General features: G+C 46.9%; 1 protein-coding gene across 24 annotated transcripts in view; it reads right to left on the reverse strand.

Annotated features, from left to right (window-relative positions):
* BCL11A (BCL11 transcription factor A) overlaps positions 1-15,957 on the reverse strand; it is a 97,256-nt gene that overhangs the window by 11,655 nt on the left and 69,644 nt on the right. For 15 of the 24 annotated variants that reach the window (XM_053923720.1, XM_024552767.4, XM_045189410.2 and 12 more), the window contains one exon: positions 4,177-4,278. The exons of the other annotated variants lie outside the window; for them this stretch is intronic. In XM_053923720.1, coding sequence (XP_053779695.1) covers positions 4,177-4,278 — 102 coding nt within the window. The remainder of the gene's footprint in view (positions 1-4,176; positions 4,279-15,957) is intronic. 24 annotated transcript variants of the gene reach the window in all.

A 15,957-nucleotide genomic window follows, 5' to 3' on the forward strand; every position in this document is an offset into this window, starting at 1 on the left:
GAAAGCCTTGGCTAGTAACTTTTTAAAAAGGAAAAAAATTCATCATGAGCTAGAACAGGAATGAAGAATTAGCTCAATTATGATCCCTCTATTTAGCAAGTCCGAAAGAAAAGCTAGCAGGGCCTTCTCAGGAGCCCCAAACACTCATATTCCAAAACAAGCCAGCCTCACTCAAGCATTTGTCTGAATAATGGACTCCCTGCCCTGACCTTGTAATTTACTTTACAGTGCATTTATAATCTCACTCAATATATCCCACTCCTGGGTAAATCTCTTTAACAAGATTAGATGATAAGATACCAAAATTAGGTTTTAAACATTTGCCTAATGTGGAGGCAGGGGTGGGGGGTGGGGGGGAGGCAGAAAGATTTTGAAAGAAAATGCTGACATTAGTATCACATTATCTGCCTATTTTTGTTTGCCTCCTCTCTTCCAAAGGAAATAGAAAGCATCATTGAGAGTATTTTCATAATTTTTTTTTACTTGGGTCCTAAATATAAATAGGCAGGAAAAAAACTATCTGGTTCCAACTACGATGACCCTCCGTGGCTTTCTCCTTTGCCTCTCTAGGACTCTGAGTTATTATCATACATTTAGCCTGACAATCTGAACTGGGTAAGTGAAAAAGGAGATTTGCAGCTGAAACAAGTCCTTAACGCTTTCATCACCCCAAATGCCTTAAAATCACATTTCTCCTTATACTATCCTGTTGAAACCCAGCACGGGACGCATCGCCGTGAACACGGCCCCTCCACTGGTACCTGCTGAGATCCGCAGAGCGCTCCCTCAGGGACCTCGCCTGTACCCTTGGCTCAGCTGAGAAAAGTCCATTTTATTTTGCTGCCCTGAGCTCCCTAAAACTTTGTTTTCGGAGCCCACATAATCACGCTACAGTATGTTAGCACTGTGCTGTTACCCTCCTCTCTCTTCCCCATACATCAGGTCAGAGAAAATGGCATTTCATCTTCTAATGAGCACACAACATACAGTTTTCACTATCACGTTTTAGTATTCCCATCAACTAGATATCCTAGACCATGAGGGCAGCCAGTGTAATCATAATGTCAATGAGAAGGGCTGTTACGATTGAGACTAAAGATTACATGGAAAGAGCTGCTTTGAAACTGGTAATTATTACCAGTCCACTAATAGCAAATGATGCATTACAGTTTCCCCATATAATCTGTATTCACTCAGCTCATGCCAGTGTACCATATTATATTACAGTGCTCACAGATTCTAAATTCCTAAACTGCAGTCATCAATAAATGTGTTGCTTGCCATAATTTGTGAAATTACTTTGTTCATAACATCTTTGATGGTTTAGAAAGACCAGAATTGATTTCCTGCATGGCAAAATTAGGGCTACATTGATTTATTGACTTGTAAAATATAATAATATTCTTCATTTACTCTGATGAAAATCAACTTCTCAATTTGAGAGCCTCATTGGGCAATCACAGGGCTTGTTTTGATTTAGAGCAATAAGCTGAGACCTGGCCCCAAACACAGGAAATCAAGGCATCAAAATGGTTCAAATGAACTATTAGCTTACCTACTGGCTTTTATTTTATTTCACTTTATCATATAGGAAGGAATGATCCCATTTCTAGTTTGTCAGGAGATTAAAAAGTCACATGATCAAAGCCTCAGGATTTAAAAGAACAAGGAGATCTGATGCTGGACCCTGGGCACTATTATTCACTAGTTTGTGGCTCTGGGACAGTCATTTAATTTCTCTGAGCCTTAGGTTTCCTATCTGTAAAACGAGCATAAAAACAGTACCTTAAAGAATCGTGAGGCTCAAATGACAGGCAAATATAAAAGCCCTCTGTGAACTATCAGGTCCAACATGAATGTGAGTTTCCATTACTACCAGGCTTGACCGGTTACCTAGCACGATGACTAACCACATTACACACCCAGAAGGGCACCCAAGGGAAAGCTGGAGTCTAGAATCCAGAATCTGGGTCCTACTGCAGGCCAAGGGGAAGCCAGGTTAAAGGAAGGCCGGAGGGGCTGTTTTAAGAACCATGACTGTGCCCACCAGAAGGGAGGCCTCAAGAGAAGTGCTAAGTGGTCTGAAATCCTGGTGAAGGCCGCTGAGTGGGGTGGGGATCAGCTTGGCTCTAGAGCTTTCCGGAGCCCCACAATCCATTTCCACATACCTTGTTCTGGTCATTCCTAAACTGGTCCTGCCAGCATGGGCTCCAGCAAACTGGGCGCTCTCCCTTTGCAGGGAACACAGGGGTTCCACATGAAGCTCCTACTTTCCCACCCCTCAGATCAAACCCCCTGCCCCCAGGAGGATCAGTGGAAGAGAGAGAACTAAACTGATCCCCAGGCCAGCAGCCCTTGGCTACTCAGCTCTACCCTCGTCTCTACTGCCCTACTTCCCCACCTTCCTCTTCCCTCCAAGGGTGGCTCTACTCCCACAGCCAAGTGTGGGGACCCAGGCACCCCCAGCCAAACAAGAAGCACTCTCCCCACCCAGGACTTAGTCAGCCTATAGGGACTCGAAACCATGAGTCCAACCCCCTAAATCTGCAATCTGTGACCTAAGCAGGCTTAGGCCCAGCTTGGTGTGGAGGGGATGGGGCGGGGGATGGGGACAGCCGGAGGAGGTGACTTTAGCCCCTACACCATCCAGCCCTCAGGACCCAAGGGCTCATGAAAGTCACTCAGTAATTCTTTGTTTCCTAAGATTACCTGAGAGTTAACAAAAATAAACAACTGGCTGTGAATCTGGTCTCAGGTGCACTCCTGCCCTGCAGACCCCGTTCACTGGTCAGATTGCCTCCCGTCTAAAATCCAGGCCCCTTTTGTAGCCTCGACTCCTGCATCTTGCTCTTCGGTATTCTCTCCTATGACACTTTCCTTTTCTTTTTTTCTTTCCACAACAGGTCATTTTTCATTTACTTTCAAAACAAAAATACATTCCTTAAACAAAAACTAGATGTCACACTTGTTTTTTTCTTGAACCTGCTTTTTCATATGTTTGAGGTAGAACGGCCCCCCCATCCACCTTTTTAGCCCTGCATGACTCACACCATTTATTCCCACATAGAGAAGCAAGCTGTGTGACCCCTGGAAACAATATCTTCCAAAAACATTTTTATAAAGATACAAATCTAAATTTCATAAAAAGGTCTCCACTATAAAATTTAGCTTGAACAAGTAGTGGTTGAGGTAGTGATGGTGGTGCTGGTGATGGTGGTGGTGATGGTTGTGGTCGTGATGGTTGTGGTCATGATGGTGGTGATAGTGTGGTAGTGGTGGAAATGGTGGTAGCAGTGGTTGTGGTGGTGGTGGTGACAGTGATGGTTTGTGGTGATGGTGGTGACAGTGATGGCGGTGGTGGTGGTGGTGGTTGTGGTGTGGTGGTGAGAGTGATGGTAGCAGTGGTTATGGTGGTGGTGGTGTGGTGGTGACAGTGATAGTTGTGATGGTGGTGACAGTGACGGTGGTGGTGGTGGTGAGTGACGGTGGTAGGGGTGATGGTGGTGGTGTGGTGGTGACAGTGATGGTGGTGATAGTGGTCATGGTAGTGGTGGTTGTGGTGATGGTGGTAGTGGTGGTGGTTGTATCTCTGAATTTTAGCCACAGTGCTGTGAATTTTCCCTAAAACTAGGAGAAAAACAAGTAGAAATTACATATGTATGCACATATATAATGCACCACATATATATATATAAAAATACACCATTTTAAATACACATGTAAATGCATATATAACATGCATGAAAATAACTTTGGAGTAACTCTAAACTGACTCCCTTTGGTTCCGGCCTCTGCTAAAAATGGATGCCCTGGAATAATTCGAAGTCTTAAATGAGGCCATGGGAGTGACTGTCCAGCAATAAAATGGACTCTGACCATTTGCAGACATATGCAGTCACCAGCCATAGACCAGGCAAGACCCTGGGGAGGAGCCCCACAGGGACAAGCTGCTCTGTGCTCCCTCGTGCCCTCAGTATGGAAGGAAAGAAAAAAGGGGAGGGAGAAGCTGAGTGGAATGGCGGACTGGGTGCCAAGTGAGTAATGGAATAATACATATGCGAATGCCAGTCTATTTTGGAAGTAACTCCTTTCAGTATTTAAAAAGTAAGGGTAATTTCCAGAAACTCTCATTTCTATACACATGTACATTTGTAGAAGAAATAATGCTCAACTTACAAATACCCTGCGGGGCATATTCTGCACTCATCCCGGGCGTGGGGATTAGAGCTCCATGTGCAGAACGAGGGGAGGAGAGGCCCCTCCAGTGCAGAAGTTTATCTGTGAAAGAAACCCAAAATCAAGCACTGAAGCTAAAAACAATGTGTACCGTAAACCACAGGATATCACATTTCAATTCCATTCAAATAAATTAACATCATTACAACAGCCTTGCAGATAGTTAGCAGGCCCAACACCTGTATCCAAAGAACAGTGATGACTTATTTCCCATGGTTTTGTTTTATTGTTAATTTTGGTCTTTTTGACAAAAGGGAAAAGTTCTGTTCTTTTATTTGGGGGGCTTTTGTAGGTATTGGGGGTGGTTCTTTCACTCATTTGCTTGTTGGTTACTGCTTGATGATTGTTTTGTAGTAAGATGTGAAAATAGCAAGGGGAAATTGGTAATATTATGGTAATATTATCATAGGCTGGTAAAATGGGGGATTTATCTGCAAGGCTGGTTTACATACATACATTTACTTCACTTTCAAGACAAGCCCAAGCAAAAACAACATACTAATAGGAAATGAGTGGGTTCATAAATCATTCCTTCTTGGAACAGATTCCCACTCTCCCTTCCATGTCCCAATGCCCCCTCTGTCTGGGCTGTAGTTATGAAGCACCTTCAATGACAGGGAAACCGTAGGCATTTCAGGCCTAAGTTGAGCGGCACTCCAGGCTCCTCTATCAGCGGAGTGCCCCATATAAGCACAAAGCAGTGGAGAACAGAGATTAGACTCGTGAAGTTAAAATAACTTTGGGCAATTCTCACCATGAGGGTGAGGAATCCTCCCATTAAATGATGGGAGGAGAGAACCAATTTTCCGACATAGAGGAACCTAGAAAAAGCGGCTGACCTTCTCCGTTCTATTGTACCTTGTTGCACTCTGGTGAGGAAAAATGACTTCTCCCACCAATAAAACATAAATCTAGCAGTAAATCAAGCATTTCTAGCACTGAAATTTTTGTGAGAAAGGAAATATTTGGTTTGTGCAACCTGGGGATTATATGGTTGATGTGGTGAGTTCCCAGCTTTTCTAAGTCCACCTTGAGCTAACCAGGCATGCAGAGGTCAGCCTTGAGACAGAACAGAGGACAAATGGAGCAGGAGGCGCTCAGTGTGTTCTAGAGGTTTGGAGTTTGTGATGGTTGGGGGAGGCAGGAGAGAAGAAAAACAGACTTTGATGGTGAGTAAACAGAGTGTGTTCTCCATTAGCTTAATATTAAAAGCACTTAGGAGTGTTGTTGGACTCCAGGACAGCGGGTCTCAAGTATAAAATACATCCTGTTCTCCTCACACAGGCCACATCACCGAGAACAGCCCGGGCAGGAGGCACAAGGTCTCCTTTCATGGGGACCTGGTGGCTACCATGGCATGGGGCTCATGGAAGCTCCTCCCCGGATGCGATGGCAGAAGTCTTGTCACCAGGGCTGCGACAGGAGCCTGCTGTGGAGGCTCCACCCAGCCCACGACCATCTATAGAGGCATGTCTTCCCCTCCAACCCCGGACAAAATAAGTGCCGCAAAATGAGCCAGCAAAAGTAGGAAGACTGGACTCAAAAAAATAACTATGTCTCCACTGACTGTTTGTGTTGAATGAATTGAGAGTATAGGGTAAAATTAAGTACAGATTTTGTCATAGTGTTTTTCAATGAGAAATCTGCAAATTCATTTTTCCACTTGTTCTTTACTCAGCTATTTAATGTTTGTCTCCAAAACTAAAACCCTTTTCTAAGGTGACTCACACAACTGAGGTACCTCTGTGACCCCAGCATGAAAGCAGCAAGGTACTTGGACCTTGTAGGGACATTCAGGAGAGTCTGATTTCAAATTCTCTGCCACTCACTCTGGGAAGAGACCTTGAGGTGAGTCAAAAGGCCTCTAGCAAGAAATGGGAGAACTATTAACCTAATCCAGGCCTGACCACTTGCACGTCTCTCTGGTTGGCAAACCTGCCCACAAGCCTGGTGGCCCTGAGCACACTGAGCTTCAGGGCCAGCTACCCAGTTCTCCACAGCACCATGAGGGCTCATCACGGACAGTGCTGAGTACCTGGCACCATGATTTGGTTTGGTTTGGTTTGGTGTGGTGTGGGTTTTCTGAGTTGTAAAAAGCCTGAAAGATCATCAAATCCATGCCTTCATGTTACAGGTGGGGAAACTAAGACCCTGAGAAATTAAGTGACTGGCCCATGGCTATACTGGTGCCACAAAGCAAAGATGAGAATTAGCCTCCTGACTCCCCATCCAGTGCTCTTTCCTGGGATGTCCATCTATCTCCTTCCCCTCTGCCATTCCTGCCCTGGTCTTCGCTGACTAACAAGGGCCAGGGAGGAGGGCTCTCCTTCTCCTGACCCATTAGGAGAAACAAACTCTTGTAACATCTTGGGCAAGAATGAAGCCCAAAGGTGTTGAGTGGGACTTTCAAAAGGTCCCAGTGAACTGACTTGGTTTCAGAATTGGACAATAACACCTGATCTGCTTCCTGAGACTCCTGGCTCACCCCCACTGCTTTCACCCTCTACCTCTGCTTCCCCTGTAGAGTTAGTCAGCTGAAGAGAAACAAGCCACTCCTATCAGCCTAACGAGCCACTGACATTGTCTTTGTCAGACAGACTCGTACTCGAGTTTCTCTTCCTCCAGGAAGTGTCCAAGCACAGGCAGCGGGGAAGCCCGGCTGACTGCCGCCTCCCCACTGCACAGCACGACCACCGCACTCTCCTTGGTAAGGGGAATCGACATTCCCACAGGAACTGGAAATGCTAAACTGTTAGCAGCCTCCCTAGCATTTAACTTCTTGCTATGATGCTTTCAATTATCTCATCACAGTTTAGGCAAAGTCTCACAATTAATACTTCTAAGCATCACCCTCAAAGTGCAGCTCTGCCTTCCCAGGCCACCCCTGACTGAAGGCTCTTCTCCCACCTACACTGTCATTCTGCCCAGGCAGAGGGGGGCTCAGGCAGCCGGCTAGGAAGTGGGTGGTCCAGCTATGCTCTCTGTGTTTCCTTGGTCATACTCTTAGGGCAGAGGTTCTCAAAGCGCAGAGCCTCGCCCAGCATCAGCATCGCCTGGAACTTGTTGGAAGTGCACATTCTCAGGCCCCACCTCAGGCCTACTGAGTCAGAAACAGGGTGCAGGGTCAGGGGCAGCACTCTGTTTAGCAAGCCCTCCAGGTGATCAGATGCACAACCCAGTTTAACAGGCACCATCTCCGGGTACACAGAAGCATGGGAGCTGGAAGTTCTGATGTTCCCCTGGCAGAGACCCATGGACTGGGAGGCTCTGTCCCTTCTGGCTGGGAATCACCTCCCTGCTTGACCAGCACAGGGAAGAGGCCCTGGCTCTCTCTATCAAGCAGGGAACACTCTTTGCATAAGACAACATCCCAACCAGCTCACACCAGGCAGGTGGTGTCCCCACCACTTCCGTAAAAGCTGAAATGTTGGAGCTGTGGCTCCTGCACAGATGGAGCAAGAACTGGAACCCTGTTTCCCTGCCTGGGCTCTCAGACGTGGCATGGCTCTCTTCTGAATCAACCTTTTAAATGCCTTGACTCCTCTGGTGAAAGGTGTTTTAACCTGTTCTGTATCATAAAGGTCTCTTCAGACCCGGCATATCCACTTGGGCCACAGAAATGCCTTATGCATTGTTAGGCTGCAGTGTTTCCTATAGCTGAATAAAACATAGTGAATTTTTTTTCAGGTCTCATTAAAAATATGCAACAAATTAGGTGGGATTTTGATTTAATGTTACACTTTGGTCCCTCTACAACTCTATACAGATTGAGTACCGGCTTTTTATGCAGAGCTCTATAAGCCCCGTTGAATGTCCCTGGAATTTATGGTTACTCAATCAAGTTTCAGGTTTCCTCGAGATCATCTCAAAGATCCCTTTACTATTGGCACACTATTCATCTCTGAAATTAATCACTGGGTGTGTAATACATCTACATGACTGTCTACTAATCACCGAGTGATACTGCTCACCTACAAATGTGCCCAAACAGCGAAGCATAAGGCATCATTTCCAACACACTAACAACTGCCCTGGGTGCCCAGCTTCCACCAGGTGTTAAAGCCCCAGGCCTCTCTAGGAGTACAGACACGTCCAGAGGATTGCTCTTCACTAAAATGTATGTGTATATACACACATTTTTTTCTTAAACTTATAAATAACTTCCCTGTTTTTACAATGAGACAGGGCACAAAAGAAGTCAAGCTGTCCCCAAGAAGAATGGCCACCTTCTGAAGCTGCGACCTCCTTTCCACCCCGGACCTTCAAGAAGAGAAGGAAGACAACCCACCATGATAGAGAGGGATCTCTACATTGGAGACAGGCCAAATTAAAAGAACATTACCCCTTCCAGCTCCAAGATTCTCAAGTCTTCTCCCCAACCAGACAGTAACTAAGTTCTAGACTGCACTTAAAATGCATCCTGAAAGTTTGTCAAGTTCCCTGAAGGAACCAATTCCAGTTCTAGCAATATGATTGGATCCAGGCCACAAAAATAACAACAGTGCAACTAGTCTGAGCTAGAGGCTTAACTAAAAGCAAATCCACTGAACATCTTTCTAGCTCTTGACCCTGAGTTTACAATAGATGCCAGCTCTCCTTTCTCAGATTGTGACTCAGCAGAGTCTTGGAGAGCACACGCGAGCTATGAGAGTCCCATCAGTCTAAACTGAGCATGTGCCAGCTTCATCATTGCTAACAGACTTCTCAATCAACCTTCCAATGTTATCAAAATCACATTCCCTTTTGTCCTACACATGAACATTCCCACGAGCACTTCTTCCATCATCACTGCTTGTTACTAGCTAAGGTTTTACCAAATCGTGGTGCTCTTTGAAAAGCGCGTCCCGCACAAATGAAAGCGAGAAAGAATTCTAGAGATACCACACTACAGAATGTCTGCACTGAAACTTGGCCGTGGCTCTTACACTCCCTGATACTCACTTCACGGGTGACTTTAATTTCATCAACCGCTCGTTTTCTCTTTTGGCCAATTCTGTCCTCTCGGGGCCTTCATTATCTGAACACCACGTTACTAACCTCACCTCAAGAGTTCTCACCCTACGTATTCACTCTATGAGGGGGGATGGAGAGACAACATCTTTCATGCCCCTTTATCTATAAAAATGCAAAAAATGCACGCCACCAATCTGTCAAGCCTAAACAAAATTCTCTGCAATCTGTGTCTTTAACATAAGCAAAGCATATAATTCAAAAAAAAAAAAAAAGAGCTTGCTTTTCTGAAGAATAACTAAGCCAGAGACATTGTGTTCCATCTTTGTGTTGAAATGCAGATTTCCCACTAAAAGGCAAATACTTCATTTCAAAAGGTTGAATAGGATGCTACTTAAAAAAGAATTCCAGCTGGTTAAATTTAGGGTGTTGAAAAAAGTTCACTCCAATAATATTCTTTGGCTCTGGGCCCAAAGTATTTTCACTTGATCGTGAATTAGATAAATTTTTATTACACATTACACGTTTGCCTTAGAATGGTAGAACTTATTGAAGAGACTGGAAGGGCAGCTGCATAAAAAGACAAATTGTCTTAAGACAGTTTTTTTTTTTCTTTGTTTAACTGTGTACTTTACTATGCAAAACATATGTACCCAGGATACATTCCATTCATTCATTCTTTCATGCATACATTCAACAGTTATTTACCAAATGCCTATACTGCCCCAAGCAGTGGGCCAGCCTCTGTGGTTAGCACCAGGGAAACTCAAACCCAAACTATAGGAGCCTTCATCTAGCAGAGAAGATAAGGCCTGGACAGAACTCTCTAAACTCCAATGTAGAAAGTGTGTCACCAGAGAGGCACAGACAAACTGCTGAGCAAATTCAAAGGAAGAAAAATTACTTCCATTTGGAAGAGAGGAGAGTAGATTTAGGGATGTGGTAACTTAGGAACCATACCTGGAGAGCCAAGAGGAAGGACTTTCTAGACAAAGGAAAACACAGGTATGGATGCCCAGAGAGAAGCAGAGCCCAAAGTGCTCACAAAGCAAGTGAGGCCCAACAGGCAGTGACATTTAAATCAAAATATTGTGCATTGATTTATTCAGTTGACAACAGAGGACGTGGCCATCTACATGGCCCTCTGAGGACTTCTGTGACATCTTCGGCTTTCGCACGCTACTAGTTTCAAATACCACATTTTTCTTAAAATCAGGGACACAGCCATGTGGACTCCTGTGAAACTCTACGAAAGTTCATCTGTCCTGCTTGGTTTTCCCCCACCTCGGTTTTCTTCCCCTGATGAATGGTGGGTGGTATCCAAAGGCGCAATTCACTGTGTTTTATCCCTCTGAGTCAGACAAACAAGTGTTGATAGCCATGCTCTTCTTTGCAATCCTGCCTCTCTGGCTTAAATAATCTATTTCAGATGTATCATTGCAAGTTTAAGATGGGCTTGTACTTGCTGACACATTTTCAACAAATGACTGTGCAAGAAACGTGGAGGTTTTTCCTATACTGCTTTGTCTCTTCAATCATCAACTTGACCTTCCCTCCAAAATCTCTCTTCTTTCTTCTCTTCTCCTCTGGAGGGGAGGTTGGGGGTGGGGGTGGTCACCTTACTGCTGCTGACTCTTTATTTCAGGATTTTGTTTGTGTATGATGAAGTGCGCATGTGTGCACAGGCTTGCCTCTACCTGAGTTATTTTTCAGGTTATTTGGGGGGGTGGGAGGGAATTGGGGAACTACTTGTAAAGATGCCCTTGCCCAGTGCATCCCCCCATGAGTCCCACTGCACCTCACTCTCCAGATTCTTCTCTTCCTTTAGGATGTGAGGGACTCATTCCTCTGGAGAGACTGCTGAAGCAAAGTCAGGAATCCAGTTCTTCAGCCCCAACTCTGCCACTCACCAGCTGTTCGTGACCTTGAGTAAATCTCTTCCCCTTTCTGGCCCTAAGTTTTCTCATCTTTAAAAAGAGAAGACGGGCTAAGGTGAATGACTTCTTTTTTCTGTTCCCCACACCAGTTACAATCTCCTTGGGACCAGATTGAGGGCAAGAGACTTGGATGAAGTTAAGAGACCTACTATGGGCCATTCCAGAAGCCGGCCCTGATGGGCCTGTGTCCCCTTCTGAACTTGCAGAGGTAAGGAGGGACCTACAGACCTGTGTGGGCTGGGGTCTGCCCCCAGGTTCATTCTTAGATTCCGAGTGGAAACCTGGTAGTGGATTTCGGGCACCGTCCTGCAAAGCTCACTCGTCTGAATGTTGAGGAGGAAACAAACTTAAGTGGGTCCTGAGCCAAAGAGGCTGAAGGTCAGAGAGAACCAGGAAGAAGCTTCCCACAAACTCAAGCTAAATGTCAAGGGGAAAGGTGTCTGCTGCTGCTCATGCCCAAAGGCCAGTGGCAGAGCCTGGCACGCACTGCTCACGAAGGCACATGCTGGACTCTAAGGCCAAGAGTTCTAACCCAGCCACCTCAAACCAGGGAGCCAGGTCCCATCGTCCTGTGGTCCTTGCCCTCAATCACCGGGAAGGGTTCCTGGAAAGTCATGTGTAAAATGGGTTTCTGTAACGTGAATCACACTGGCTAACCGACGTGATTCCAGAGATGTTTCATCACCCTTCCAGGCTCATCGACAATTGGCAGGGCTTCTAACAGCTTACCTTTTAAGAGCTTCCTCCACCACCCCCTCCCCAACCTCTCTGTCAAGTAGTTAATGATCTGTAAACAAACACTTTAAATTCAGTGGGGGAGCTCACTATTTAAAGAAACCCTGTGGCGAAACCTTTTGAAAAGTTAACAATCTTTCTGCAATGTGAAAAATCACCCTCTAATTTACCAGTTTCCATTGGTGAGATTTTTGTGTGTATTGGGCTTCCTTCAGGTGGGGCTCAACTTGGAGCACCTTTGCAGTTAGAAGAAGAGGTGAGGGATGAAAGAAGCTGGCCGGGATGGGGTTTTTCACTAGAATTGTCCAGCCTCACACAAATGTTCAAAGACTCCACACACACCTCTCTACCCTACCTCAGAAATGAAGAGAAGGGTGGAAAATCATAGTCCTAGACACCTGGGAAGCTTTGAAAGCCACGTGAGCGTCTCCTGATTTAAGCATTACTAGATGCCTGTGGAATGAGCCCTGTCAACTGTGGGGCTGAGAAGGCACTTGGGCTGTCAGGATGGAACCCATGAGACTGACCATTTGCTTAGCGAACATTTAACTCTGATAACACCACCCAGGGCAGTGGAGGACTTGTCTATCAAAGGCAACAGAACGTGCAACTCCCAGATTCCTCTGAAGGGGCACCCCGAGCCTTTTTATCAGCATCCACTCACAACAAACATAGTTAATGCCTCTGTCTCACCATTTTCATCAGTCTCCAGAAAATACCAGAATAAGCTTCAGAGAACCAAGCTCAGTACTTATAAAAAGACCCTTGATATTTTCAGGTGTTCTCGGTACTGTGGGAGGCCGTCGGCCAGGTGGGGACACTGTGCTGCCAGAGTGACTACAGACGGGGGAAGGTGTGGTTGGAAGACAGGAGCAGACCCAGGTGGCCCTGCCACCCTGTGAGCTGCGGAGTTTCCTGCTCTCATTTCCCAGAATGAACGGTCTGTGCAACCCGTCCACAGCAAAGGGCCCAGGAGTCTGGGCAGCCTCAGGAAGGCTCTGTCAGGCCTCCAAGCCTGGCCCTTCCTGAGGAAGTATGTCCTGGGCTCTGTGGGAGGCTTTACCTGCTGCTTCCCAAAGCCTTTTCCTCACATTCTGGCACCACAGCAATCCTGTGGGTTGAGGTAAGGTGTTATCCTCACCTCTCCAGCCATGATGGGGATCAGGAGCGTCCTACAGAGGTCTCGAGGGCAGGGCTGGAACTCAGTGTCCTGCCCACCTTCCTGGGGACCAAGCTCTGCCCCTCGCCACTGCTCCCCTTGGGTCCCCTTGGGGTGGGCCAAGGCAGAGTGTGCTGCCCAGGCAGCACTAGTCTCATCCTAAGCTCCCTGGGATGATAAAGTGGTGTGTGTGTGTGTGTGCACGGGGGGGGGGGGCGGGGGGCGCGTGGGGAAGGCACACTCTACCGGCCTAATGCTCTGTGACAAGCTTGGCCAAGAGATTCTTAGAACTAGAACTGGCCATTTTCCAGAATGAAAACCTATTATGTCCTATGGTTAACACAGAACTACTCAGAAATTATGAGAACTAATTTAAGGCTTTCAAAGCTCTACACACTTTTAAAAAAATGGTCTAGCAGGTCAGGCTCTGACATTTCTTCAGGAACAAAACTAGGCTGCCCTCTCGCCCGAGGTGAGATTGAATCAAGGAGGGTTCTGGTGATGTGAGGCCAGGCCTTGTCCCAAGGCAGCGAGTGCTTCTTTCAGAAACAGGCCTTTGCCTGCCCACAAGCCCCCCCAGCTCTGCCACCGTCCCCTCAGTCCCTCCACACCTTCCCCCCTCCCAGGCACACAGCAGCCCAGCTCCAGCCTCAGCCCTAACCTCTCTGACAAAGTCCCACAGAACAAAGGCGAGGCTGAGACAGCCTATTTATTTGAGGCCTATTTTCTTGGCTTCATAGTTATTTTCCTGGCTTCTCACCCCATTCCTAGTCCTTCATGTATACTACTGACCAACGTGGAAAGAGTTTCCTGAATAAAAAAGAAATGCCCACAGGTATAATCTGTAAATATTCAAGAGGCCCCAATCCAGCCACAGAATGGGGGCTGCTGGCTATTCTCGGGTTTACTAATTCTGTTGATTCGATGGGGATAACCCCTGAAGTCATCAGACACCCCTCCCCTCAAGCTCCTCTAACCAGAACGCACCCATCTCAGCTCCTTTCCGAGTACTGGACAGGTCCACTGTGAACTCAGCTCACGGGGACAAAGGGTCCACAACCCCCCTTTTCCATCTCCACAGGCATCAAGGGGGCTAAAGGAACCCCACACTACAGAGGAGACCCCAGGATCGTTTTCCATTTTGAGTCTCGCTAAGATTCAATGAGATTCTTCAGTCAAGAGCTCTCACATCTACTAGGAACCGGAGACACTGCACTCTCCCTAACAAGCCCCTCAGGCTGAAATCCTTTTGCTTCCAGAACCTCAACTTTCGACTGCTGGGTAGAAAGGCCCGTCTGTCACTGGCCCCAGATCTCCGCGCCACCGCTCCAACCCTGTCAGGCAGTGGGGAGTGTGGACAGCAGGGCTGACACCATTTCAAAGAGGCCGACCAGGCAAGAACCGTCCTGTACTCCTGCCCCGGCTCTAATGCAATAAAATGTCTTTTATCAGTGTAATTCAAGGCAAAAAGTCAAGGGTCTGTCACCATTTTAAAGAGGCTTATTACATGGCCACAAAAATTTGCCTCAGGCTCAAACCTGGCATGTAAGGTATCAGCGTGGGACAAGTTCTTTTGATTTTATTTTATTTTCTTACAAAATCCGAAAATGAAACGCTTCTGTCCCTCCCTTCCACCAACCGTTTTTTGATTTATGGAGAGGAGGAAAGAAATCTGAAGTTGACAGGTTGGGACAACTCCACTCAGCTTTCTTACTCAAAAGCTGCTTTTGTTAAACCATACTTTGCATTTATGGCCTGCGGCTCTTGGCAGATGCAGGGGCAGCTCCTCCAGTGTGGAGCAGGCTGCGGACTTCCCCAGAAGGAGGCCCCGCTGAGGGTCCTGGGGAGCAATGCAGCTGGGGGGGGGGGGGCTGGGGGCACAAAGGCCCCCCGGTTAGACAATAGCTAGGATGGCAAGGACATGCCACGGTCTGTCTCCCACTCTCCACTAAGTCTCTCTTGGGTCCAGGGCTGCATGCGATCACCTTGCATCCACCAGCACCAGTCCCCCAGCTGAACTCCAAGCCTTCTAAGAACCAGGACTGTACTGTCCACTTCTTAACTCCTGGCACCGTTCTGGGCAAAGAGCTTCAGTAAATACTCAGAAATTGAGGGCTGCTCAGAGGACTTTTCTTCCCACTAGAGAGCTGCTTATTCTAAACGACCCAGCTGGAAGAGCGGCCACGCAGCCAGCAATGACCAGGGAACCTTCCTTTCCTGAAGCCGTTGAGGTCTCTTCAGTAAATGATTCACTAACCAAGGAACCTCCAGATCAGCCTTGACCCAAGACGTGATTACAACGCCTTGAAAGTGGCTGCTGGCCCATCAGTTCACTGCCCAGTCTGGCACTCTGTAATTGTGTATTTACTCAGTGGTTGTTAGGGACGATCGGGTTGTTAATAATTCACTGCCCAAATGCTGTGTAATTACACAGTTAGAAGAGTTACACTAGATGTCAAATTTCCCTGTGTCTTCTGATGAATCAGTCCCAGATTACCTAGTCTGGGTCCCTTTCCTCTCCCTCTCTCAAATTTTTTTTAGAATCCCTCATGCTTCTTCCTCTATTCTTACCCCCCACTACAACCCCATCTTTCTGCCCCAAGAGGAAGAATAGTGTGAGGTCCTTCAGTTCAAAAATCCTATATAGAACTCCTAATTTTGCTCCACTAAAAAGGGTTTAAAACAAGGCTAGAAAGCTATCCACGGCAGGTACACGAAAGGCTGGCTGGGTGATCTCACCTGTCTCGCTGCCTCAGATGCAGGAGAATACCTGAGCCACCCACACCTCATCACCCAAGTTGCACCAGATGCCGGCACAGCCCAGGGGAGGCCCCAAGGAGAAGGAATGCAAAGTCCTGCTGTGCTCTGTGAGGCTGGGGCATCCCAGCAGAGTCATTGGCAAGGGCCCTGGAATATAAAACCATATGGGCTTAGGAGACA

This window comes from Desmodus rotundus, chromosome 5, assembly GCF_022682495.2.
Source record: "Desmodus rotundus isolate HL8 chromosome 5, HLdesRot8A.1, whole genome shotgun sequence".
NCBI classification, from domain to species: Eukaryota; Metazoa; Chordata; class Mammalia; order Chiroptera; family Phyllostomidae; genus Desmodus; species Desmodus rotundus.